The following is a 26,751-nucleotide window of genomic DNA, read 5'->3' on the forward strand; positions in this document are numbered from 1 at the left end:
GAAAAATTTCAACTCTTTTTTTTTTTTTTTTTTTTTTTTTGCAAAACCTGACTTCTTTTTCACTTTATGAAATCAAAAGTTGAGGATAATTTTTGTCAAAATACTATACAACAGAAAATTAGTATTTCCTTCAGAAAGCTCAACTTTCTTATTTTCTTCCCTACAGTATCTCAGCAGCAGAGCTTTAGAGTGACAGGCAGATGCTGGGAAGCATTAGGGCTTAGAGAATACTCTGCACTTTGGCAGTTTTTACACTATGTTTTGCCCATTCAGATAATGAGCAGTGATTGTTGGACATCCTATATGAGGAGAACAAGATAATGTTTATTTACTATATCTATTTATCAAAAATTGTGTGCAATATTTGCTGTTGGGTAATGCTCAACAGTTCATTTAACTGACAGTGAGTTTATACTCATTGTCCCCATTTCTGTCAGACAGATTGAAAGCAGCATTGCATGAATGCATTTGCTTTGGTTGCATAATTTGCTGGTTTACATTTAATTATACAGAAATATTAATGGTGTTATGTCAACAGTTCTGATGTAGTGGAGATCTGTGGGCCACATAAAGAATAAGTTATTAATTCATAGGAGTAATGGGGAAAATTTGCCTTTAATAAGAGGTTTGACCCAAATTGTCTTGAACAGCTGTTTAAATTTCAGATGGGTATTTTTTCTTCATATTCAAGAACATAGAACAATAATTTGAATTGTCTGAATGAATTTAAAAGAGTATTCCTGCAACATTCCATTCCTTATGCGGCAAAACCTCTGGATTATGCACATAGTGAGTCAGACATGTCAAAATAAAAATCCATTGACACTTTGGCAGAGGAAGAAATAATCATGGCTCTTTATAGCTCACCTTTTTTCATCATAAAGATTAATGATTATGCACTGAGATAACACAAATACATTAGAGAAGCCTATGGTGCGTTAGAAATGCTATTCTTTTATGTCTTTGTCTGGATAAAAACAGAGTCTTTTGAGAAAAACAGATAAGTAATTGAGTTATAACATTTTAAATATTTTTTACTGTTACTGCAGCACTGAGGAAGTGCTATTTTATATAGGACTTCTGTGTTAAGTTTCAACACGAGTGGATTCATCTAAATCCCTTTGTCAGGAGCATATTATTCTTAACAAAACAGTATGCAGCAGTTACCTTTTTTCTATAAGGCTATATCAGAGGGATATACTCTATATATCTATGTTTTCCTATTTATTAATGCCTTTATGAACCTTATTTGTGTTAATTATTGGTTATGCAATTTTTTACTAACAGCAGCCAGAATTCCAAGTTAAGATCCCAGCTGCCTTTTGCAGGAGATTATACAGAGCGAAGAAGACAAGCATGAGTTGTTTGAATTGCTTATATTTAATATTATGTATATTTAAAGGAAGATCAAGCCAGGGTCCTAACTGATGCATCTGTATCAGGACTAGCTAAAACACCAAGGTGTTGGTTCCTGGCATTTTCATCCAAATGTCCCTTTGAATTTTAACAGAGGAAAAGAGGAAAGACAAGTTCAAAAAAGACCAAGGGGAGGGAAGTGCAAATGCTTCCACATAAAACAGGTTAAGCAATGAGAAGGAAGTGAAGTGAAATTTTTTCATTTTCAAGACACAATTGAGGAAGTGAAAATCCAGGGTAACAAAGAAAAAGTGTGGATAGAATAAAGTGAAAATCTGATGTATGTCTTGCTCTTATCCTTTGAGAAGGACACAAATGCTTTTTTCCTTACTCTGAGGGTGCACTTAACAGGAACCAGTCCATGAAGGATGATGGGAAAGGAAAGGCTTCAGAATGAGGAGGTGTGCTTATGCAGAGGCTGCATCCCCAGCCTTCCACTGCCAGGGCTCTGCTGGCCTCTCTAAATGCATCCTCTTTTCCCCAGGCTGTGCCAGCTAGCCCTCCACTCTCATTCCCCAAACCCTGCCATCAGAAGCAGACACAGTTAAGCTCATAATACACAGATCAGGATCGTGGGCCATATTCCATCTGGGAAATAACATGTAAATTAAGCTGGTTGTGTAATGGTATTTCTTTGTCATATGCCGTGTACACAGAGGGGGAAGTCACTATATTTTAGGGGAAGTCATTATTAGGTATATATAGAATTGTGTGTGGTGGGTTAAAATATTTTTCATTTTGCCTTAAAGATTACTTTGTGGCTCTGGAAAAAAATGTTAATAATATTTTCTTAACATTTTGAAGGATTTACATTCTATTACAGATAATGTTCACATGCTTAAAATAATTTTAGTAACTCACCTTGTGTCATAAATTGCATATAATTTTTTGTTTTCTTCAACTGCATTCCTAAAAAGAGAGAAAAAGAGCATATTAGTTGCATGCCTTGTGTCCATGGCCAACAAAACCCCTTGTTTATGGCTCTAAGTGTTTTCAGACCATCATTGTAGAATCTAGAAATGGGAAAAAAAATAACCTATAAATTGACTTGTTCAACCCCTCACATGACAAGATTGTAATAATCCTTTGGAAATTGCCTAAGTGGGTTTTTAATTATAGATCCATGACTCGGTTGCCAAGAAATGAAAAAAGAAAAAAATAGTAACTGCTTTTGTGAAAAACACAATGAAAACATATGTTTTTGATGGAGCTACGTGAATAATTTTCAGCAATGCTTTCCAATTGATCCAGATGAACATTATCCAATTCAGTTATTTCATTATTTTTTTAATAAACAAAACAAAACAAATACTATGAAATTTAATGCGCTGTACTCAATGTGAGTAAATAATTTAACTCTGATATTTTGAATACTTTTAGGTATGATTAAACATTGAGATTCAAATAAAAAAGCATATTGAAAATTTGAAGCTGGAGTCTATATTTTTGATCTTTTTTCAGTTGAAATCCACATGACTTTGCAAAACACATTTTGCATTCTTTAACTATAAAAAAGAGGGGTTTTTTTCCCTGAACTTTTTTTGTTGAACTTTTTCTGAACATGTGGGAAAGAATGTACTCTTCTGAAATAGTGCTAGTGATTTGAGGGAGAGCAAGAAATGTTGTCTGAAATGTGTTGGCTTTGCTGGAATCAGCAATAAAATATAAGTTTTAGCTAAGTAGTTTCTGAGAAGGCGTGATGAATCTAAGAGGCACTCCATAATAAGTATTGATTTGTATCTTACAATCTGATTTATGTCTCTGTGTATTACTTTACCTGTCTGCTTAGAGAAGTTAAAGAGAAGCAACTGAAAGCATGGGGCAAATGATCCTGAGTTTGGATGCATTAAGCTCCACTTGCATGGGAAAGTTAGATGCTGGGTTTGGTCCCTGTTCCTGGAGTGGTTATGCCTTTTCCATTAAATATGCACTGGCTAAAGGACGTTAACAGCTGAGTTTTGTGCATGCTCAACTCTCTTGTGCATTGGGTAAGGAGATGTGGGGCCTCTCTCATTTCTTGGATCTCCCTGAAATAGCCAGCTGTGTAAAACACAGTGGGTGCTGCTGGGATGGCCTCAAATTGGCTGCCAACATCTGGTCCATTTAAGGTGCCCTGAGGTACCTGAGACACTGCAGAGAGTTGCCAGTTTACGCCGCAGGACCTACATGACACCCACACTCTACTGGAGAGTTAATTGGAGTTCCAGGGGCACACCTTGGAGAATTCCAATGGCTCAGAATGCTTGTGTGTGGGAGGAACTGGGCTGAAACTCTCAGGTCATATTCCACCCAAGAGAAGGATGCCCAGCTTTCTATGCAAAGGCTACATTAACTGAGTTGACTAGATTTCTGTTGACATAATGGGAACACCCAGGTCTTGTGTAGACACCTACGCCTAATCTTCAGATTAATCCTACTCCAAATTGCAAAATATCTTATGTTGTTTTGATTGTTCTAGCATCAAGATTCACAAACCACATTGCTCTGGATTTAAAGATCATAGTGCTGGATGCCTGCAACCACACCTGGGCATGCTCTGTTGGGCTTTGATGGATATTCTCAAGTACAGTTTCATTTATTCTCCACACTTCTTAGCTCTCTCTTGCTCCGTGACCCCCACTGGGTAATTTCTTGAGCTCAGCAAAGGAGAGAGAAGGGGAGGAACAGCAGAGAAGCAGCATCTGAATCCTGAACTCTGACCCAAATATATCTCCTGATTATAGTTAGGGATCTCATGTTGGTAGAGTCATGTGGTCAATGCTGAGACAAGGAGATGGCTGGGCTCTTTCCTGAAGCGCACATTGCAACTCGCGGCAAGGTACTGGAGCATCCACTGCATTTGCAGAGGCTGGGTCCAGAGAGTCAGGGAGCAAACTTAGCCTTCATCATCCCTTAGGACTAGGCTCCCAAACACAGCCAGTGACACCTGGGAGACAGACACAGCTCAACTTGTAACCATGACAACTGGCATGGGACTTGACAGCAAATTAGCTATGGGTGGAAGAGGGCACCGCTTCTAAATGAAAACCTACAGCATAGAGGGAATAAGTGGCTGGTTTCCATGTCATTGCCTAAACAGATCCATACCCATGAGATAAAAAGAAATTTGAATACCATAGAGTTTTCTTTCATTAATAGATTTGTGAAAATTTTCAGAACTGGGCCAAACATCATGTGTGGCCACTCTGTGTTTATAACTTTTGACATCCATCATCAAAAATGCCAATGGCAGAATGGAATTAGCTTCCTTATTGGTAGAGAGATGACAATGGCAAAAGGAGATCAGGAAAGCAAACCATCAGGCAAATGAAACAGGAAAGAATCAAATTTAATCTTTTAAGTGTTGAAGTTTCACAATCAGCTTTTATTCAGACTGATAATGCATTCCATTTTTTTCTTCTCTTGCAAAAAAATGTAGACACATCTTAATGTTGAAATTCTCTTATTCAGCAGAGTGGTAAAATCATGTGGCCCCTGCATTGAAAAATGCCTTCTTGTGAATGAGGACTAAATGGAGGTCAGGAGTCTCCTGGTGTGTCTCTGTCTGCCTGGCACCAACAGAAGACATACTTCTGAAAGTATTACAAAAGTAATTCCCTTGTCACAAAAGCGGCACATTAAAAGTACTTATATTAAAAGCACTTTGTTGTATATGAATATCATTATATAATTGATTATTCCCATTAAAATGCTTTGCCTCCTTATCACAACTTTAATAAAAGAACAAAACTGCTTTGAATATTATGCATGCACTTGCCTAGAGCCACTATTAAGCAGAGAGGCTCTGTGTGCAGCCAGGCAGTTGTTGATGGTAAATCAAATGGAGAGCATATGGTTTCAGTATGGCTGCTGGTGGAGTTTTTGTTGCTAGAAAGAGCTAATGTTTTGCATTTAGGATTATTAAAGCAACAGAAATAGTAGTTTATCTTTTCCCCTTTTTTTCCTTTCCAACTCTCTTGAAGGCCCGCTCAATATAATACAGAAAAGCATGCTAAGAACAACCCATGCTGGAATGTTAGGGCTTCCCTGAACTTCCAGCTTAGAACGTTGTGTGTTTTTTTAAAGACCTCAGAATTTCTGGATGATACCATGAGTCAGAATGCCTCTGGTTGGGATTCCTCCCTGCTGATGTAAGCATCGGAGATTAAATGTGTAAGTCTGAGCCAGTTACCATGGGCTAGTTTAATAATCAGTGAGGACAGCAAATGCAAGTCCAAAGACTGAAAGAAACTCCAGAGGCTGAAATAGACTAAAATAGTGCAAATGAATCACCCTCCAGAAGTACCTAATAACTAGGAACATATAGCCCATAGCTAGCAAGACATCTAACTTTTGGGTAGGTAGCATTGCCTAAGATATATCCCATTCATATGATTTAATGGGAATGAAGGGAAGATCTGTTTCAGTACATTGAGCATATTGTCCTACAAAAGACCAAGATGTCTTTAGGTTGGAGTTCCATGAAGAATATCTCTGCTAATGTCAAGTGGGCAGCAAAGAAGCAGAAAAGCTGCAAAGTTAATACTTTATTTCTGGACTTTTTGGAGTCTTTTATCCAAATGGAAGTAGAATTTTAAACAAGGATCATCCTTTCTGTATTAAGGGCGCAATACAAAGCAGTGCTGGTGGATGAGAGGCTGGACGTGACCCAGCAATGTGCACTTGGAGCCCAGAAAGCCAATTGTATCCTGGGCTGCATCAAAAGCAGGATGGCCAGCAGGGTGAGGTGAGACCCCAGGTGGAGTGCTGCATCCACTTCTGGGATCCCCAGAACAGGAAGGAGATGGACCTGTTGGAGCAAGTCCAGAGGAGGGGCACCAAGATGATTGCAGGGGGGGAGGACTTCTCCTATCAGGAAAGGCTGAGACAACTGGGGTTTGTTCACTCTGGAGAAGAGAAGGCTTTGGGATGACCTAATCACAACCTTCCAGTACCTAAAGAGAATATAAAAGAAAGATGGAGAGGTACTTCTTGCAAGAAGATGTAGAGAAATGACAAAGAGAAATGGATTCTGACTAAAAGGGAGTTCATCTAGATTAAATATTAGAAAAAAAATTCAAACCATGACAGTGGTGAGATACTAGAACAGGTTGGTGAGCGTGCTCCATCCCTGGAAGTGTTCAAGGCCAGGCTGGATGGTGCTCTGAGAAACCTGGTCTAGTGGAAGGTATCCCTGCCCATGGCAAGTGGATTGGAACTAAATGATCTTTAAGGTGCCTTCCAACCCAAACCATTCTATGATTTTGTACCTCAGTGCTAGTGAGTCACAGGATGCTTAACAAGGACTCTTGACATTATGTATCTAACAAAATGATTCAGTGTGAAAATATAGATACAAAGGCTAATTTTATATCTTGTTAGACAATGATAACAGTAAGGAAGTGAGATATTTTAGCTTCAGATTTGAAAGCATCTGAACATGGAAGGCCACCACTGAGAGAAAAATACTTGCTTTTTCTTCTTTGGGAAGAATTCTCAGAATACATCTCACACAAGTTATTTTCAAACAGGAAGAAAAAAAACTGTGACGCTAAACTCCCTCTCCACTGTCTCAGGGAATGTACACCTCATTATGTTTGAGCCTTATTCACTTTGAAATGAAGAAAATAGAGTGGCTGGTTGAGCCAGCATACACAATAGAGGCCGAGTGAAGCCCATTCTGCATGGCTTTGGTGCAATAACTATTGGTTACAAAGGCAGAGCCCAACTGTAAATTTTCCTCCCTAGAACAGCTGATTTTAGTCTTCTACCTCAGGACTGTTCAACCCACTTTGCAAACGCTCCCTCCAGAAACTTCAGAAGCAGCGAGGCACTTGCATCAATGAGTCAATAAAATTCACTTTTCCTAGGAGGTTCAACCCTTGCTAACCATGCTAGGTATTCAAGGGCATCACTGTCACATAGCGTGATAGGCACTAACTAATTATTTTTAGTACCTAGAAGCCTATCAAGAAAAGTAAGAAAGTACAGACTAAAATGTCAAATGCAAAAATGGGAAACTGTGTTTAAAACTCCCAGGATATTGTAGACACAGTTATTGAATTACCATTGTAGATCTGCTGAAACCTCAGTAAGCAGCAGACGATGGAAGTTTTTGCTATAAATATGAGATTCACATAGCTATCTCTTATTTTTTAAAATATAAATTAAGTGGATGCAAGCCAAGTTTTCATAAATAATGCCAAAAATGTTTATGTATGAGCAGCTTAAACTATGTAGCTCTAGCTGAAATAAATGTTTCAGTGAACATGATTTTAAACATGATTTATTCAAATGTTATGTTAAGTAAGCATTCAATATGCTTTTATGTAATACTGATGCCCAAGTTACATGTAATTATGATGACATTATAGCATCCTTGATCTTTCATAACCTCTCTAGAAAATCATTTTTCCCAGCATCAAGCTCCACAAATAGTATGGAAGTGACAATGTCACATAGTATAAACAGTTACCAGAACAATACTCTTCAGTTCCACTTCTATGAGGACAAGCCAGTCTTGACTCCTTTTGACATCAGCCAGAGATGGGAAGTTTAGTACTGCTCAGAAACATGCCAATGAATTAGCAAGTCTACAAACCTGTTTGTTGGCATTTCAGAGCAAGATAAGAAGGATGAAGTGAGGCTGTGTCAAGTTGCAGACTCCTGTTTGCTCACATTTAATCACTGATATTTTTGAGTGTACCTAGTTCTAGTTTAAATTCTCTAGTTTCTATAGCATTATTTTAGTCCACAGATTTTATTTCCTTTTTACTTTTTAATGCATTCTATTTCCAAATATAAAAAAAATAGGCATAGAGAAAGCCATGAAAACACACACAAGACCAGTGCATAAATTTTCCATTGTCCTGACATTGAAGTCAAAGTCACTGCAAATAGTGTAGTGAAGGTTCCAGCTCCATGCTTAGCAGAGGTCAAAAAGGTAAACAAGTGCTAAGAACAATGAGGGAATTAATAAAACAAAATAGGATCAGTACAGTATTGTAGGAATGTGTGTTCTACCCACACCCTTGAAGCTTCATGCTCTTCTCTTCCATCTCAAAGAGCTTGAGAGTTCAGTAAACGTACAGGAAAGAGCTACAGGGATGATTAGGACTATGGAATGGAATTGGTAGGAAGAACAAGATTTTGGCTGAGACACTTAAGTTCTGGAAGGCAGCTGGAGGGAGGAGGGAGATGATGGATGTATATGAAGTCATAGGCTGCCTAAATGATTATTTGCTATCATGTGTATTAGAAAAAGCAGAGAAGCACTCAGATGATCAGGTGGTCAATTCAAAGCAAACAGTATGAAGTCCTTTATCACACAATGCATAATTAAATTGTATGGCTCATTGCCAGAGGAAGCTGTGGAGGTCAAAGATATAAATGGGCTCAAGAATCCATTAGACAAATGCATGAGAAGAAGCTCCATCAATAGATATTAAGATCAATGATGTGGATGCACCCTCTGCCTGAGGAAGTCCATAAACCTCAGACTGCTTGAAAATGAAAGTTTATACCTGGGAAAGAATTGGGTTTTATGTGTGATGTTTTATATGTCTTTCCCAAAGTACTACTACTGCCCATTGTCAGGTGACAGCAAACTGACACAACGCTGGCTTGATTGACTCTGGGAATGGTTATCTTCAGTGCAATCACAAATACATGTTTCTGGTTTACCAAGAGCCAGCAGTTAACTAACTTTCACGCCTTAAAATTTTTGTTGTTTTTATTACTACACTCTCCACTGGTCCAAAGAAACCACTGGTTTTACTTCTCTTACATCAGAAACTCATTCAGTTGCATATTTTTGATTTTTATACTTTGATCCTCTGAAGCACTTGCATACATCCCAGGGTGATAAAACCTTTGCTAGCGTCCTTCTAACTCTCCTGAAGTATTAGAGAGCTGTTGTAAAACATGCATTTACTCAGAAAGAAAAAATTTCAGATGCGGCTAGTGCTCATAAAAACCTTTACAAGTAAACCTCTTCACATTTCACAGACCGGAATATATGTTCAATAAACATATCCATATTATAAAAGATGTGATGTACATTGAATTTTAGGGTGTATTTGGGTTCATGTCAATTTTGGTGGCAGAAGCACTAAAAAAGCCTACTCTCTCAAATTCTTAAATTCCTTATAAGTGTTTTGTTTTGGTTTTGGGGTTTTTTTTGTTTGTTTGTTTGTTTGGGGTTTTTTAGTTTTCAGAATGAAAGTTGATAGCCTGGGAAAAATAAAAATTAATTCATTAAAGAATAGCTGATGCCACCCTTGAAAGCCTCATGACTGTGAAGGGCAGTTCCCCACAGAGGGATTGAGTTATCCATGCAAAGTACACGGAGGCAGAAGAGAGCCCTGAGTTTTTAATCAGGCATCCTCATGGACATTGTGCATGTTTTTCAACGACCCATATTACAAAATGAAGAGGTCACCTTGGCCCAACATCATGACAATTTTGACTGAAAGCAGGTGTTGCTAACATGCTCTGTGCTGAACTCAGAGCTGTTGTGCAATAGCCATGCCAATGAGCACATCAGTTTGACAGGGCCCATTAGATACTCCTCAGGTACTTCCACGGCAAAAAAAATTAAGGTGCCCTTGGTCTCCAAAGAAATTTCTGTGGCTCATCCTTTGGATTTTTTAGGCACCCACAGAAAACCAAAAACACTTTCTTTTGTCAGTTCTTCTTTTTGTTGTTTTGATTTTTTTTTTAAATAATACTATGGAAAAACCCCTGAACTAAGAGTTCTTCTGTTAAAGACTCAACGATTTCAGTCATTTGAAAAAATATCATCAGGGAGAAAAATTTCTTAATCCATTCTAAAACATGTTAAGTGTATGCAGTTGTACACAAATACTTAAAATGGATTATGAATCCCCCGACACACACTTTTACAGATAAAACTAGTCTACAGTTCTGCATGAAAGAGCAATCTTAAGATGATGAAACCACATACCATCAGATGAAATAATTGCCTGGATATGTACATGGTAATACTTTCTCAAAGATTGCTACTGCTTTGCAAGTACAGATCAAAATAATTATTCTAAGTGATCTTAAGCTCTTTTGGTTGTTTAGATAGGAGGTCTTTATAAATTCAAAGGCTGTCAGCCCACAGTGTGTCAGGAAACTTGAATTTAAGAGCCCAGCCCTAACATTTACATTCCTCTGTTATGTTTCAGGGTAGGTTGTAGATGTTAAGAATATTGCCTTTGGGACCTCTAAGTGCATTATATCATAGCCTCAAGCTGTACTTTCTTTTATCTGCTCTTCTTTAATCATCAGAAGTTTTGATTTAAAAGAGAAACAAGCTGGTAAAAGAGCCTATGCATCTTTGCATTTTCCCTACTGCACATCAAGTGTGAGGGTGAGAGAACTGTAAAGTGTAGTTAAACAGTCATGCCAGTCTATGAAAGATTGGAAATGTTCTATGAATTGGAAAACATGGAAATGTTCTTTGCTTTAAAAATGCATCAGAAGAACTAACACTGTTTTTATTGTACAGGATTTTAAGATGTGAATCTGAACACTGAAACTGTCCTGAATATATTGGGACATCCCCCTATCTTTTGCAGTGGTGCTAAAACTTTTATTTTCTTTAAATGCAAAATAAATATCCAGTGACATAAGGATGCTCTCGACCTTGGTAAATATAAAAAAAAAAAAAGCAACAAAAAGCTTTTTGAGGATGAAATTTTCAAATATCCTTTTATTAAAATGATGTTTCAAAATTCCCTCCATCTTTATTGGAAGACACTGTGAAGTAATTAAGTCTGAAAAAACACTTATGAAATCCAGAGCACATGTTTCAACACTTCAGTTTATCAAGAGTTTTATAAACAATTTTGGATATGCCTGAAGTACTTTTCTATTGCCTGTAAGGAACAATAAAAAAATTCATATTCATACCCCTTTATTCATATTCATTCAGTGTTTAGTCATCCACTAGAATCTCTAAATTGCCTGGCTTTGTTATCATCAGCTTTATAAATTGAACCATGCATGCAAGCTGGCTAAAAGGCCCTAACATAATTTTCAACTATATTTGGTATTTTTCTTTCAAAGTTCTCAAATGCTGTGTGTACATATATATTAGACATTGTAAAACTGGGACATCTGAAACCTCAGAGAGGAGAGCAGTTATTAATCTCCATTTAAAAATCCCACTTGAGGAATATGGGGCAAACACTACAGTATTAAATCATTTATCAATGTCAGGCTGTGAGTCCTGGTTATAAGGTTTTCCTGGCAGATAGGGAAGAGAATATTAGCCTCCTAATGCCTAATACTTTGTTGTAACTTCTAGGAAACATAAATTATATTTTCCCATATAAAAAGCAATTCTACATTTAACAGTGCTTTAGACAAAATAAATCAATTAGACGTCTATTTTACAGTATTTCAGACATCCTAATACCCTTAAGTTGGCATGCAGAACTCTTAAATATAGAAAGATGTATTATATATTAATAAATATCAATTAACATTTAACTCTAAGCTGCAGATTGCTAGAACCTGGGAGTTATGGAAGAGCTGACTTTCCCTGGAATGCTGGGTACCACAGAATGCAATTTTGGCCCTTCAGCCAATGGGATATTAATTCCTTGATCACCAGAAAGTTTCAAAGTTTCTCATTGCTTCCAAACTACAGCCCTGGATTTTTTTTTTTAATTTTTATTTTTTAAGCTTTCTGTACTTCTTGAACTTTTGGCATGTGGCCCTCAGGCAGCGTGGGGACTCTGACTGACACCCAGAGCAGAGTGGAACCATAGCAGGAAGGAATGAGAGGCTGGACCCTCTCACAGCCTTCCCAGACCTTCTTTTTTTACTCAGCACAAGGGGACTGCTCCCTTCTTCAGTGGTTGTGTAAGTACTTGTCCTCTTCTTACTAATTTTCTGTAAATTTAGGGGGAATCACTGAATAGGGTGTTTTGGTCTGTTCCAATGCTCCTATTCTTATGTGCTTATAACTGTACAGAGATTTGCTATTTCACTGCATGCACTCAGCAGCAGTTTTAAATCTTAACAGAATCTCTCAGCAGAAGTATCTATAATGAAAATATACTATAGTTCACTGAACTTCAAACCAAATTTCCTTTTTGCTATAGAAATCAATGTCAAATTATGCTTTAAAAGTTTTGGTGCTTTTTCTTCAATGCATATAATCTAATAACTTGCAGAAAGTTTAAGACCTCATTCTTTAAGACAGTACCAAATTTTGTCAGCCTTTGTATTTTGTCAGCCTTTATTCCCACCTTAATATGATCCTTTCGGTGTTAAGTGAAATTGCTACAAGTCCACTGTAATTAATACTAGACTGAAAAAGAAAATGATAGAGCTGACAGCTTCCACATTTCAGTGTGGTACATTCTAGCATATTTTCCAGTTCCCCTTCTGGAAAGATGAATCTAGCTCTTGCAACAGAAATTAATTTTTTCTTCTTTTAGTAATTTCTTTCCGATCTGTTTTCTTTGACACTTATGCGCCCAATCCACTTTGAAAAATAAGTGAAAAGCAATAATACTTAGAAAAAAAAAAAGTTTTTCTAAGTAACAACTCCCTGTTTTTCTGCTATGATAGGCCAGATTGTGCCTCATACAGACGTGCATACTCTGGAGGTTATGGCAAGCTGACCAGCCCACTGGGAGCTCTGGAGCTCCATCGGACATGGCAGATATGCCAGATGCTGCACCTCTCTCAGGCATGAACCATGTCCTTTTCTAGGGGTTTGGCCGGTGTGAAAGGTGGCTAGGTTTTATTTTCCCATCCTGGAGGATGGTTGATAGGCCAGGAATGGGAGTGCAATGCTGACACAGTCCTCAGTAACATGCACGACCACCTTTGAAGAGTGTGGGAGCAGACACACAGGTGTGCCTGTGCCCCCACACACACACACCTCACATTGTCCCAAGGGCTGGCTAGCATTAGGCCAAACTTTCCCTTAGAAAATATCTCTTGTGGATACTTATGAGTTAATAAAAATGCTTGAGATTCCCATGAGAAGGAAGAGAATTGCTTGAGCACTCTGGCCATTTCTGCATAGGAAGCCCAAATGAGCAAACACAGGGAGCCGGTGATATCCCAAGTTAAAGAAAATTTGGTGCAAATCTCTGTTTCATACATGCAGCTCAGAGAGATAGAAAGAGCTAAAATATTTGCTTAAGTCCAAACTTAAGGAAAGACAACCTGGAGCAGACTGCATGATGGCATAGCATGAGTTCAGGAGTAATTTTGCTAAAAAACTTAATGGATTGACAAATTTACTTTGTTTCTTCTTTAGAAAGACCCCCACCGTACTGTGGTACTGGATAGCAGCCTCTAGCAGCCACCATAAAAAATTTGGTTAGCCTGAACTCTGGGGAACTCCAATAATCTTTGAAGATCTTGATGTACCATCTGATACAGGAGTAATTTTCCTTATAATATTCTGATAATTTTGGGTAATTTTCCTTAGAATTAGATAAGAGGAAAGCATTATAACATGGGCAGCATGGGATATTTTAGGGGGGTTGTTTCATATATTCATTAGCAGAAGTCAGAATATTTTGCTAAAAGAAAGCGTTAATCTAACATCTAAGACAGACAACCTTACAAGAACAGACGGACTAATGCCCAGTGCACCCTCAGCAATGTGGTCACATCTTTCTCAGTGACACTCCTAAAGGCCACAATGAGTTCTCCCTTGAGCTCTCTCTTCTTCAGGCTGAACAGCCCCAACTCTTCCAGCCTGTCTTCACAGCAGAGGGGATCCAGCCTTCTGACTATCTTTGTAGTCTCCTCTCCATCTGCTCCAGCAGGTCCATGCCTTCCCTGTGCTGGGACCCCAGAGCTGATGCAGCACTGCAGGTGGGGTCACACCAGAGCAGAGTAGAGGGGCAGAGTCCCCTCCCTTGCCCTGCTGGCCAGCTGATTTTGATGCAGCCCAGGGTGTCATTGGCTTTCTGGGCTGTAAGTGCACATTGCTGGGTCATGTCCAGCCTCTCCTCCACCAGCATCCACAAGTCCTTTTTGGCAGGCCTGGACTATCAAGGCTGCTCTTGATCCTCTCATCCCACAGCCCTTATTGTTACCAGGGGTTACCCTGACCCAGGTGTATCACCTTACACTTGGCCTTGTTGAAGCTCATTATGATCCCGTGGACCTGCTCCTCAAACTGTCCAGGTCCCTATGGATGGTAGTCTATCCTTTAGGAGTATCCCTGAAAAAGATGTGAGCACATTGCTGAGGTTGCACTGAGCATTAACCCATCTGTTCTTGTAAAGGTTCTTATCTATTTCCGTGTGTAGATGTGCACAGTTCTACATCCAAGTCTTATTTTTGTCCTCTTCTCCTATTCTGCTCTGCTAGGTAGCTATGTCCTGTTACTATTAAGAAACATATGTACTGCTGCTATTAAAGAGCATTTAGTTCATAGCAAGTGACATTTTTACTAGAAGAGTCTTAAATAGGGAGTATATAATTCAATTTCCAGCTAAGAAAAAGAATAATAAATAAATAATGCTGAAGACGTCTTTTTGTTCCACCCTAATGGAAGGGTAATCATTAATCTTTTAGCCACCGGGGAAATACATTTAAGGAAAAATTGAGAGGATGATAACAATTAAAAATCAGATTGAAATGAAATTAACCACATTAGTAAAGTTACTAATACCATGAAGCGCCTACATGCACTAGAGAGAATGACAGAGAAAGCTGTCATTATTTATGTAGGTATCTGAAGGCCTAGCAGCAATGTCTGCTTTCTTGTCAGTTTGTTTTTTTAAAGATAGGAAATCTTCTGAATGATTCAGTCTATCTATATAATATGGTATACAATATAACCCAACCACTGGTCAGGTTTTTATGCTGTCACTCAGGTCTGGCCTTCCAAATACACTCAATTCTCTCCATGCATCCCAATGGAAACAGTTACCCAGCAAAACTTACAGCATCAATCTCCTTTCCACACTTAATCCCTGTCTTTAAAATGTACACCTGTATGCAGTCATAACTGGGTTAAACAAGCCACAATTGTGTAGTTGCTGCTGGCCACCACAGATTCTCTTAAGTTAAGGCATCTTATTCTAACCTTGTTTGTGGTGCTGCTCGCAGCTCTACGTTACAGCTGGTGCTGAGGTACTGGTAGATGGTACCTTCTTTCTTCATTCAGGTTTTTCCCTGGTGTCACTCTGACCTTTTCAAAGTACATTCTGTGATATGAAAGATGACAGTGATCTCTCCTTGCCCTTAATCTCTTTCCCTGACACCAAGAAACAGGCATCAGTGTTTCAATTTGGTTTTGATTACAAGCATCAGGTTGCTATTCCAAGAAGATGAGAGTTTTATGTTTAACTCCAAGTACAGCCAGGTTACAATCATTTTCTAGCACTGAGTTCTGTGTATTTAGCACAGTCTCTGCTGAAGTTCTGCTTATTGCAATTGTGTTAATCTCATACTTTTCAATAGTAGCATTATTTCAGTGGCCACAGTTTTCATGAGAGTCCATGGTAGGATACTTTTTCTAATGAGCTCATCAGCAGCTAAAGAAAAAGGTCATTTCTGACTTCTCTTTCGTGAGGCATCCCACATGAAAATTCACATTCTAATAATCCCCATTCCATTTACATCACCATTTTCTCTTATCTAGGTGCCTCTGAAGGTGTAGACATACCCAACAGCAAACACTAAGCAAAAGATACTAAATGAAATTTAGGCCATCAGATTCTATCAGACAACAGTGCAAAGGGTGATGTACTTTTGGCAAAGTTTTCCTGAGCAGCAAAGCTGCCATGGTCACAACCCACTGAAGATTTCTTCACTGAAATCTGTTTTACAGTCATCCTTTTTATATGCAAACTATTTTAAAATGTTTTCAATGTGAGACATTAGATGTTTAATTCATAAGTGACTAGAGGTAAAAGCCATCCCCAACAATAATTCTGTGCCTATTGTTTGTATCCTGCTCATAGCTGGTAGCACCCTTTGTTAAGTGAAAAGTAAAAACCTAAAGTGTTGCAAATATGTTTCTACTGAGTTAATCACTGCTGAGACTTTGCATGTGGGCTCAGTTGCCAAAAATTCACATGCCCAGAGTGAATGATGTGTGTAGATCATAAGGGCCTATAAAGAAACATCTATGGAAATAATTTACTCCAAAATACTTGCTTGTGAAGGTTTTCAGTATTAGTTGCAAGAAAAAACTTTTTTTATGATCTAAATATAAATATCCTTTGAGGACATAAAGTACATTGTTTTATGCAGTTTATTCTTTGTATTTCCAATAGATCTTAAATATCACAAATTATAACAACGAGTAAATGTCTAGAAATGCAGGGCTAGATTACAATAAAACATGCTTTATTAGATACACTGAGGGGCTGTAAGTATTATGCAGTGGATGATTTCCTGTTATATCGTGCAAATACCACGATTCTAATTTGATATGTCCTAATTTTAAATATAGCACAACCAAATGGGGTGCAGATCAGACTAACAAATCTATGCATACCCTGCCTTGGCAGAACATAGATTTTTCTTCTGTATAGAAAAGTAAGTGTGACTCAAAACTATACTCAAAAAGACCCATTGGGGGACTGCTGCACTAACACCTCATATACAGAAGTACAAAATCAAGAATTCCAGAATTCAAAATGGTTGTGGTTGGAAAATATCTCTGGAAATTGTCTGCTCCAAGCCCTCTGCTAAAGCAGGTCCACCTAATGCATGTTGCACAATACAGGCAGGTTTTGAATATCTGCACAGAAGGAGACTCTACAACCTGGGCAATCTGTTTGAGTGCTCTGTCACCCTCAAAGTAGACTTCTTTCTCATACTGAGAGTGAGAGTGTCTGGAACCATCCTCTTGGCACCCAGCCTTAAGATATTTGTATGCATCAACAAGATAGCCTCTCATTTTTCTGCAGGCTAAACAGTCCCAGATCCCTCAGCCTTTCCTCCCAAGAGAGATGATCTATTCCCTAATCATCTTCACAGCCCTCCACTGGACTGTTTCAAGTAGTTCCTTATATTTCTTGAATGGGGAAGTCCAGAACTGGACAGAGTAGTCCCAATCCTTCTTCACTAGGTCTGAACGGAGGGGAGGATCACCTCCCTCGACCTGCAGGCCTCGCTATTCCTAACGCACCCTAGGACAACACTGACCTTCTTGTCCCCAGGGACACACTGCTGGCTCATGGACAGCTTGTTGTCCACCTGGATCTCCAGGTTCTTCTCTGCAGACCTGCTTTCCAGCAGGTCAGCCCCCAAGCCTTGCTGCAGATCAGGGCTGTTCTTCCTGAAGTACAGGACCCTGCATTTGCCTTTCTTTGAGTTCTTTAGGTTCCTCTCTGCCCAACTCTCCAGCCTGTCCAAGTCTCACTGACTGGCAGCAGAGCCTTCTGGTGTGCCAGCCTCTCCTCCCCGTCTTACACCATCAGCAAACTTGCTGAGGCCATGCTCCATCCCTTCATCCAGGTCACTGATGGATAAGCTGAACGAGAATGCTCCCAGTGCTGACCCCTGGGGAACACTGCTTGCTGCAGGTCCACAAACAGACTCTGTGCCCCTGGTCACAACCCTGTGAGCTCTGTCCCTCTCCATCTGTGTGCTCCTCTCACTGCGTGTTCACTCTCCCTGGGCGCTGGTCTAACCCACACTGCCTGAGCTTACCCGTGAGGGTCTCACGGGAGACGACTCCAAAAGCCTTGCTGAAGATAAGGGAGACAACAGGCACCTCTTTCCCCTCTTCTACCCAGCCAGAATGGTAATACAGATCTCTGAACAATGTCATTGTAAAGGGACATTTGGCAGCTTGTTTTGAGGATTGCACATGCTTTTAACAGATATGATAGCAATGGTCTAATAAGCAGTTAAACTGCAAGATAAACATGCCCAGACTACTCTAACAAAGTTTCAAGTGTTAGCATTCCACTGTGTACAGTGGCCTTCCTTCATTGTTTTCCTTGCTACTTGAAACAGCAGAAGTTTATTTGTTAAGAGAGGAGCCCTTTAGGGGAATTTTATTTGTGTACAAAGAGAAAGACGCTGTATTGTGCAGGTCACCTACCTTGAAACTAATCTTGAGAACTCAGAAAAATGCAATATAGGAATGGGAATATAATGGTGTGATCAAAACAGCCATTAAAAAAAATAACACATTAGACTAGTTTTTCTTGGTTTTCAGACAGAAATAATTGCACATGGAGAATGATACACCTGCACAGTCACAATGTTATTTTTTGAGTAAAGCATCCCTTTGGTCTTATGGCAGGGGGCAGGTTACTACACCTAAACATGTGCCTGTACAGGAAACAATTGCCTCAGAAGAACATTATGATGTCTGCCAAAATCAAGAGCTTTGAAGTGGAAGAACACTAGAACCTAAATGGATGATGAAATCCTAACTGTACTTTCCTGTAAATCAGTATTAAGATTTTCTTGAAATCTGTCTTTACCTCCCTTTTTTCCCCCAAGGAACCCTTTATCATTCATTACACAGGATAAGTAGGTACTGATTACACAGTACCTACTGAATAAACAGCTACTTAGAAAAGTAATCTTCACCAGCCAGTTAGCAGTGCCTTATTTACTGCACACCCAAAGCCTGCTGTAAATACAGAATTATTCATTTTATCATGGTATTTTCTGGGCCACTCATCACTGTAGTATTTGCATGCCTCAAGAACACAGATGAATTTATCGCTGCCGAAAGATAGGAAACCATTATTATTATTCCCATTTTACAGCTGAAGAGATAGGGACTCGCCTGGAGCTACACAGTGAATTAGTGGCAGAGCAAGGATTAAAATTCATGGCTTGCAACCCTGTGCACTTTACTGGAGATTGCACTGCCTTGCAGTCTGAAACACTGAGAAACCATGGCTCTCACCAACTTTGTCTACCATTTCAAGTGTTCCATAAGCCTTGGGCAGCCCAAGCTGGTCATCCATAAAATGGGACGTACAGTTAAAGGTCAGCTGCCAAAATTTTGGAGTTGTCTTCACATTGAGATTAATACTTCAGTCCAGTGCTTACAAAAGTGCTCACCCATGCCTAGGTGAATGCCTTAGCTACCAGGCTGCTGGTGGTTCCAGAGTGGGTAACTTTCTTTTCCGTGATATAGATGCTGGAACTCAAAAAGGTGTGACAAAAGCACCCTAATCTGATTTCAAAAAATGGCATTTAATCATGAAACACAGTAAAGAGTGGAAAACTACCTGGGCAGGGTCTCCTGATTTCAGCAAAAGTAGAATTAATTTCTTCTCAGTAGCTGCTTCTCAAGTGCTGTGTTTTGTGCTTGGGATGAGAATGATATTGATCAGCACACTGATGTTATGTTTTTTTGTTAAGTTGTTTACATCCTGAGTCAGGAGCATTTTCCTTGTCTCATGCCCTGCCAGTGAGGAAGTACACAAAAGAAACTGGAAGGGAGCATAGCTGGGACAGATGGCCCAAACTGAGCAAAGGGATATTCTGTACCACAGAATGTCATGCCTGGCATAAAAATGGGGGGAGTTACCCTGAATGGGGGCTGACCTGGGTTTGGGAAGGGGACTCAAATCATGACAGGCCTTTTTGACGCCCAGTGTGAAGCACAAAGGGCTGAGATAAAGACAGATCTGACCAGAGTGTGCTAAAAGAAACATGACACAGCTCTAATTTCCCTTTGCTTGGATTCTTCACCTGAAACTCATTCCTTCCTGCTGTCTTGGACATAACCAGGATGCTGCCCCAGCACTCTCCACACAAAAAGCATCTGATTAACATTTCATGGCTCTTGTTTTGTTCTTTTTAGTAAACTGGGAAAACACCAGTAGATCAAACTGCAACCACTCTAGTGGTCATGATTTATTTAAGTCACTATTTTCTCTTTGAAGATACTTGTTTGATCCTCTTCTGTGCAACTGAGATGCTGGGCTCATTGACCATTCCCACTTTTTGGCTGCTAAAATTACCATGGGTGTTAGATCCTTGCATCCACAAGTGATCTGCAGGTAAAGTTTCTTGCAGACAATTGATCAGCATTTTGTGATCCATTCAAAGTATATAGCCCCAAATTAATCCATTAGTTTTCAGTTGCTGAAGGTGGAAGGCATAATGATTAATCCAGTTTGTCTTACTTTAGCAAGCAGTCTTCTTTCTCAAAAAATATGCAGCCAGTAAAGTTGCTGTGGACTTTAAAGAAGGACCAGACACAATAGATACGAAGCCCTGTCCCTGCCCCTCCAGTTCATATGCCTGGTTCCTTCCTTCAAAAACTACGGCACAAGCTGGCAAGAAAAACACTCTGCACCTAGGAATGAGACTGAATCTGCTACATCCTAAATATGTTGAACACTCAATCACCTCTGTGAAACTGGAGCAGTCTAAGAGGAGAGAACAAGGAAAATCCATTAAAAATTCCCAATGCCCCAAAAGAAAATGTCTGCCCACAGCAAAGAATTAGACTTTCTCATAGCACAAGTGAATGTCTAAAGCATCGGTTATATGATGGCTCCTCCCAGCTGTTCCTAAGTTTCTCTGCAATTATAGCCTCTTCTTCCATCCCACTGATGTCTTCAGAAATATTAAAACCAAATGCTTATTAACTCTGCTGTTTTAATCTACTTTTTTTCCATTGACTAACAAATTGGCAAATTTGAGGCTGCACTGCAGTTGTTTTGTGAGCAAGCCACCTGCATTTTTCATTGAATAACTTTGCGATAAAATGAAAAAAAAAGCCCCTCTTTAATATTTGTGCCAAATCTCATTCTTCAGATTCAAACAAACTCTCATTGACTGAGTCATAATTACTGGGTCACACTCCAGGCATAACCTCAGCTGATGTATGGGTGTAGTTCTGCTGCCCTTTACTTAGCCAATTTATACTGCATGAAAACCTGGCTTATTGACTGATATATGCTACTATTTTTATCTTTCTGAATTCTACTGCACTGGGACTGATAAAATAATTTCCTACAAAGCTGCAGACTGGCATCACCTGCATTGGTGTGATTTTTTTAATGGTTGCTATAGTTCAATCATTAATATTTAACATCCTGTAAATATTTTGAAATAATCAATATCTTTTTCAAAACAAGGCACTTTCAGGTCATTTCCTTTTTTTTTTTCTTTTTTTTAACCAGCTCTGTTCAATTTCAGTAAAAGCTAATTCTAGATAAAACAATTTAAAAACTCATTTTTCTTGAAATTTTATTAATTATAGTACTTGAATCTACACAACAGAAGTCACATTTAATGGGATTCGGAACTGCTGAGAACATTTATTCCCACCTAACCTTTGCCAATAAATTAAGCCTGAAAATCAGTATATTGCAAATCCTAAAATAAATGTAAGTAGTGTCTACAGCTTTCCAAATGGTATGCATTAATGTATTTTCCTGTAGCAGCAGCTAATTATTGTAATGAATCATGAACAGGGTGACTTGAAAGCTTATGTGAAATTTTACAAAAGTGGATACTAATATTTGTTGGCATCTTTGACAGTTACCTTTATTGATCAGAAACAGAAATAATGAGTTCTGTCAGTATGCCCAGCACACATATAAACAACACAGGGAAATGCAGTAAATATGGAAACTACAGCAGCCAAAAAAAGACCTGGGTCCATCACAACAACTTAAAACAGGCTAATCCAGTCTTATCTTAGTATTTACACAGGCAAAACCCAGCTGACAGTTGATATGTACATACATGTATCAATAGACATAAATATGTAGATCTTATAACCTAAATATGAGAGAGAGAGAGATACATGAATATGTATGTATAATAGAACTCAGAGATTTACTCTGAATGTCAAATAGATTTTGATTCCTCTTGGCTGTATTTAACCAATTTCTAAACTTCAAATACTCTGTTCTTAACATCAGTAAGTACATTATTTTACTATAGTCTTACATTGTCCATTAATTCACTCACTTTCCATCCATTATGAATATTTGAATATATGCTTAATAAAGAATTTATCAACATTGATCTGTTCCTCTTAGTTCAATGAATTTCTGTGTTGCTCCTTCTAAGATTTGTTCTCTCCTTCCTCTTATGAAGGAATTACATGTACAGTAGCATATGCATAAAGCCTTGAATATTGATGCAGAGCTCGCATGCTCCAGTTTAAGCCTGATTAAGATTTCTTTAGGAATCATATGTATGAAGCTGAATTGTGTGGTTATTCTCCACAAAGTGCTTTCCCAATTAGATGGATTTTTGCTCCACTGTATCATTAAAGGCATGCTCTATCCTCACAAGGAGTGCACCATGCACTCCTTACAGTAAATTTGCACCCAAATCCCGAAGCTGAGGCCTTAAAGATTATGTACAATGCTACCCTAATGACCCATTATTTTTCAGATATAGATATAACTGCTGAAATACTAACCCGTAAATTTAACCATTTTGAAAAAATTAACTAAAGGTATTTTACATATGATAGGGTGATAAAGTTCTGGTTCACAGGTTTTCTGAGTTGATGCTCACTTGTGTGGAAAAATCTTGTGTCCACAAACTTATCTCTGCTAAAAGCACAGTGCCCACAAGAGAAGAAACCAGGGGAAGATTCAAGGTGAGATAACAGCAGGCCCTTGTTTATGGGATATAACAGTCATGGAAGAGGTGACTTGCTGCAGTTTAAGGATACCCAGAAAAAAGAGCCTGTATTCTTACAACACAAGAGGAAAGCAAAACAGAAAGTCACAGTTTATAGTACTGTGGAAATTTGTTGTCTGTGTGATGCAGGAGGGATTTTTGTTTGGTAGCTCCTATGTCTCCCAAATCTAAGACCATGAACCAGGATGTGTTGTAAATCCCTTTTGGCTTTCATTATTTGTGTTTCAAGGGCAGACTTTGGTAGGCTGCTGGAACAGGGAGCAGATTTCACATTTGAACCTAGCAAGGATATAAATAAAAGCACAATTCTTCCACAGGAAAAATATTTGTAGGAGGTTTGACCCTTCACTCTGAGTTTTCATTGCTATCCACTGGTGTGGAGGAAATTCTCTTTGCCAAGGCAGAGGCAAAAAGGGCTATCTCAATGGCAAGCTGAAGTGATATAAACAGATGGTCAAAACCTGCCTGTGAGCAACACTTCCCTGCAAATTCACTGCAAGGGCAGTGTCAGGGCTGATGAAACCCACCATCAGCCACACAGCTGGGTTAAGCTGTAGGGAGGAGAGAATGGGTGAGGGACAAGGGAGCTGTAAGGAGTCAAACACCTACATGGGTTTGGAGAAAATGGTGGAAGTTTTATATGGCTAATGAAAGACAGGAATGTCAGTTTAAGTAAGAATCTTTGCTTTAATGCACTAATCCAAGGGTTAGAGCATTAAAACCTTAAAATGGGCTGGAAAGTGTTGGAAATCTTCTCCATTCCTTTGGGTGTGGGAGGTATATCTAGGAAACATTTTGCTTGTCTAATGGGGCAAAGTCTCTAATACAAATAGTCTCTAATACAAAGTCATTACATTTCTTGACAGACATTTTTGAGAAATAAGGCTGCCAGTACCTGGGATTCTAGTCTTAGAGTAAGGACCTCTGAAATGTGCCTGGGTGGTTTTTGGAAAGAGTGAATCTTAGGACATTGCATAAATCCACAACAACAGCATTCAGGCACACCCTGAAAATTTGCTCAGCTGTTACTTTAATATGTGGAAAGAGTCTGAAGGTTGCCCATAGCAGACAGGATGAAGTGCCAAAGAGAAAATGCAGCTTTTTATTCATTTCTAAAGCGAATCCATGCAGAAAGCACCCTGCTCAGGATTAGATTCAGATAAACCTTTGAACCTGCAGATTTGAGAATCACAACAAATAGCACACAGAAGTATCAGTGTAGCTTGTTAAAGGTGTTACTTCACACAACCAGCTGGAATTTTGCTGGAACACTGCAGGTGGGCATCTGCCTCTCTCTCCCAATGGCACCACTGATGTCTTCTGTGCTACAACTCTATCTCTGAGCAATCCTTCCCTGTGTTACCCTGCCTCCAGCCACATTTCACAAAGCTTGGGTAAGTAGTTCCCTATTGCCACTGGGATGCACAGAGCAAACCACCACAACGCCAGGTCCTAAAAGCAGCTCTCTCTGCGGCATGGCCCAGCAGACGAGTGAAATGCAGCAAATTGGTCATGTTTTATGGTGTCCATGGAAATACAGGAGTGAAAAAAAGGCTATCAATATCCCTCCATTTCATTCAGAAATACAGCAAATGCTTCTATCAAACTCTAATACCTCACATCAGCAAGGTTGTTTTCATCATTTCATTATGAGACACAGCTGTGAAATGGTTTGGAGAAAGTAGGAGAGACTTTTGCAGGACAGCAGTTTTCATACTTCACAGGATCACAGGATGGCTGAGGCTGGAGGGTGCCTCTGGTGATTACTGAGGCCCAGCCCCTGCTCAAACAGGGTCAGTTACAGTGGGTTTCACAGGATCATTTACCTTCAAATTTTGTCACCACAGACAAAAACTTCACAACTGCTTTAGGCAACATGTTCCTATGTTTGACCACCGTTAAAGTAAATAAATGGGTTTTCTTGTATCCAGATGGAATGTCATATCTTTTAATTTGTGACTGTTGTACCTTTACTTGTCACAGAATCATTTAGGCTGGAAAAGACATCCAAGATCATCAAGTCCAACCTTTGACTGATCACCACCTTGTCAATAAGACCATGGCCCTAAATGCCACATCCAGTCATTTCCTGAGCACCTCCAGGGATAGTGACTCCACCACTTCCCTGAGCAACTCATTCCAATACTTAATAACTCTTTCTGTGAAGAAGTTCTTCCTGATGTCCAGCCTGAACTTTTCCTGGTGCAGCTTGAAGCCATTTCCTCTCATCATTTTGTTGGCTGCTTGGGAGAAGAGGCCGACCCCCGCTTAGCTACAGCCTCCTTTCAGGTGGTTGTAGAGAGCAAGGAGGTCTCTCTTGAGCCTCCTTTTCTCCAGGCTAAAGAACCCCAGCTCCCTCCTCACAAGACTTACTGTCAGTCAGCGGCACTAAGCAAAATCTGTCTCCCTCTTCCTCAGCCCCCTGCCCTCAGGTATTTGTACCCATGGATAAGTATGCCCCTTTGCCTTTTCTTCTCCTGTCTGGATAATCCCAGCTGTCTCTGCCTCACCTTCATAGGAGAGACACTTGAGACCTTTAAAAATCTTCTTGGTCCTTTGCTTGACTTTCTCCACCATGTGCATGTCTCTTTCATACTGGGGAACTCTGGGTGTGTCTCACCTGGGCTCATTAGAGTCTTGACTCCAGTTTTTAGAGATACCAGTAAAGAAGGGAATGAAAACCAGACTTTCACCCTTTGCTCAGATCCAGTCTCTGCACTGAGAGTCGCTGAGTCTGTATTAGCTGATGATTAGGGGATCCTTCAATGACTGATGAATTCAGACTGCTCTCTATTGGAAAAGGATTTGTATCACAAAAGTCACTGTTCCAAGTGCTGTCTTTTATGGAATCTTAGCTAAGAGGCCAAAGGTAAAAGATTTCAAGAGAATAGGCAGTCCTCCCTACCCAGATGATGGAATTGAATTGTTTTGGTAGAGGGAATGCCTCTGAAGAGCCTACTCACACCAATTCCCACAGCATGTCACTACTCCACACAACTTCATGAGCTCTCTGTAACTCTCCTGAAAGAAGGCATGACTTGATCAATTACAGAGGTGCCTTTGCCTACTGGCAAAACAGGCCATTTTCTAACACAGTGAGAGGTTGATGTGTGTTTCCCAGTGAGCTCCCAAGCATGCGCCATGGTAAAAAACACAGCCCAGTTTGCCTGCACTATTGTATCAGTCCCATGTAGAGGGTGATTGACCTCAAATGTATTCATCACTGCAAATAAGTGACATTACTTAGTGAAACAGGAAGGAGAACTGTCAGAGAGGGACCACGCAAACTTCTCCCAAATTTGAAAGAAAATCACAGTATGGAATGGCCATGTTTGTATTTTGCTACACACCAGCACAGAGAACAATCAACCAAACAAAACATTTCCCTGACCCTAATAGAATGCATTTGATTCACATACTAAATTCACCGTACGCATTAAAACGTGACAAGGAGGCTGAGGATCCAAACAGGGTGTGAATCACAAGGGAGCGCCTGAAGAAACGCACAGCGGAGGACACGCAATACCGTTGCCTCCATAGCAGCGACCTCCCTATTGCTGGCAATAACTGCGACCACAGGCCAAAGCGCTGTCCTGCCGGGATCCAGCCCGCCAAACTGCGCGCTCGGCGTCTGCCCGGCCCGGTTCGTGCCCCACCGAGCGAGCGGTGCCCGGCCCCCGCCGCTCCCCGGCCCCGCTGCCGCCGCTTGCGTGGAGCTGTGCTGCCCTCCGGCGGCGCGCAGCCGGGAGCGGCGGCAGCCGC

At 39.8% G+C, this 26,751-nt stretch overlaps 1 protein-coding gene across 1 annotated transcript in view; it reads right to left on the minus strand.

Moving 5' to 3' along the window:
* GABRB3 (gamma-aminobutyric acid type A receptor subunit beta3) overlaps positions 1–26,751 on the minus strand; it is a gene marked incomplete at both ends in the record, with an annotated part of 192,537 nt that overhangs the window by 116,512 nt on the left and 49,274 nt on the right. The window contains one exon of the mRNA XM_084226416.1: positions 2,278–2,325. Coding sequence (XP_084082542.1) covers positions 2,278–2,325 — 48 coding nt within the window. The remainder of the gene's footprint in view (positions 1–2,277; positions 2,326–26,751) is intronic.

The sequence above is a fragment of the Fringilla coelebs genome (assembly GCF_963513975.1).
Source record: "Fringilla coelebs genome assembly, chromosome: 2".
NCBI lineage: Eukaryota > Metazoa > Chordata > Aves > Passeriformes > Fringillidae > Fringilla > Fringilla coelebs.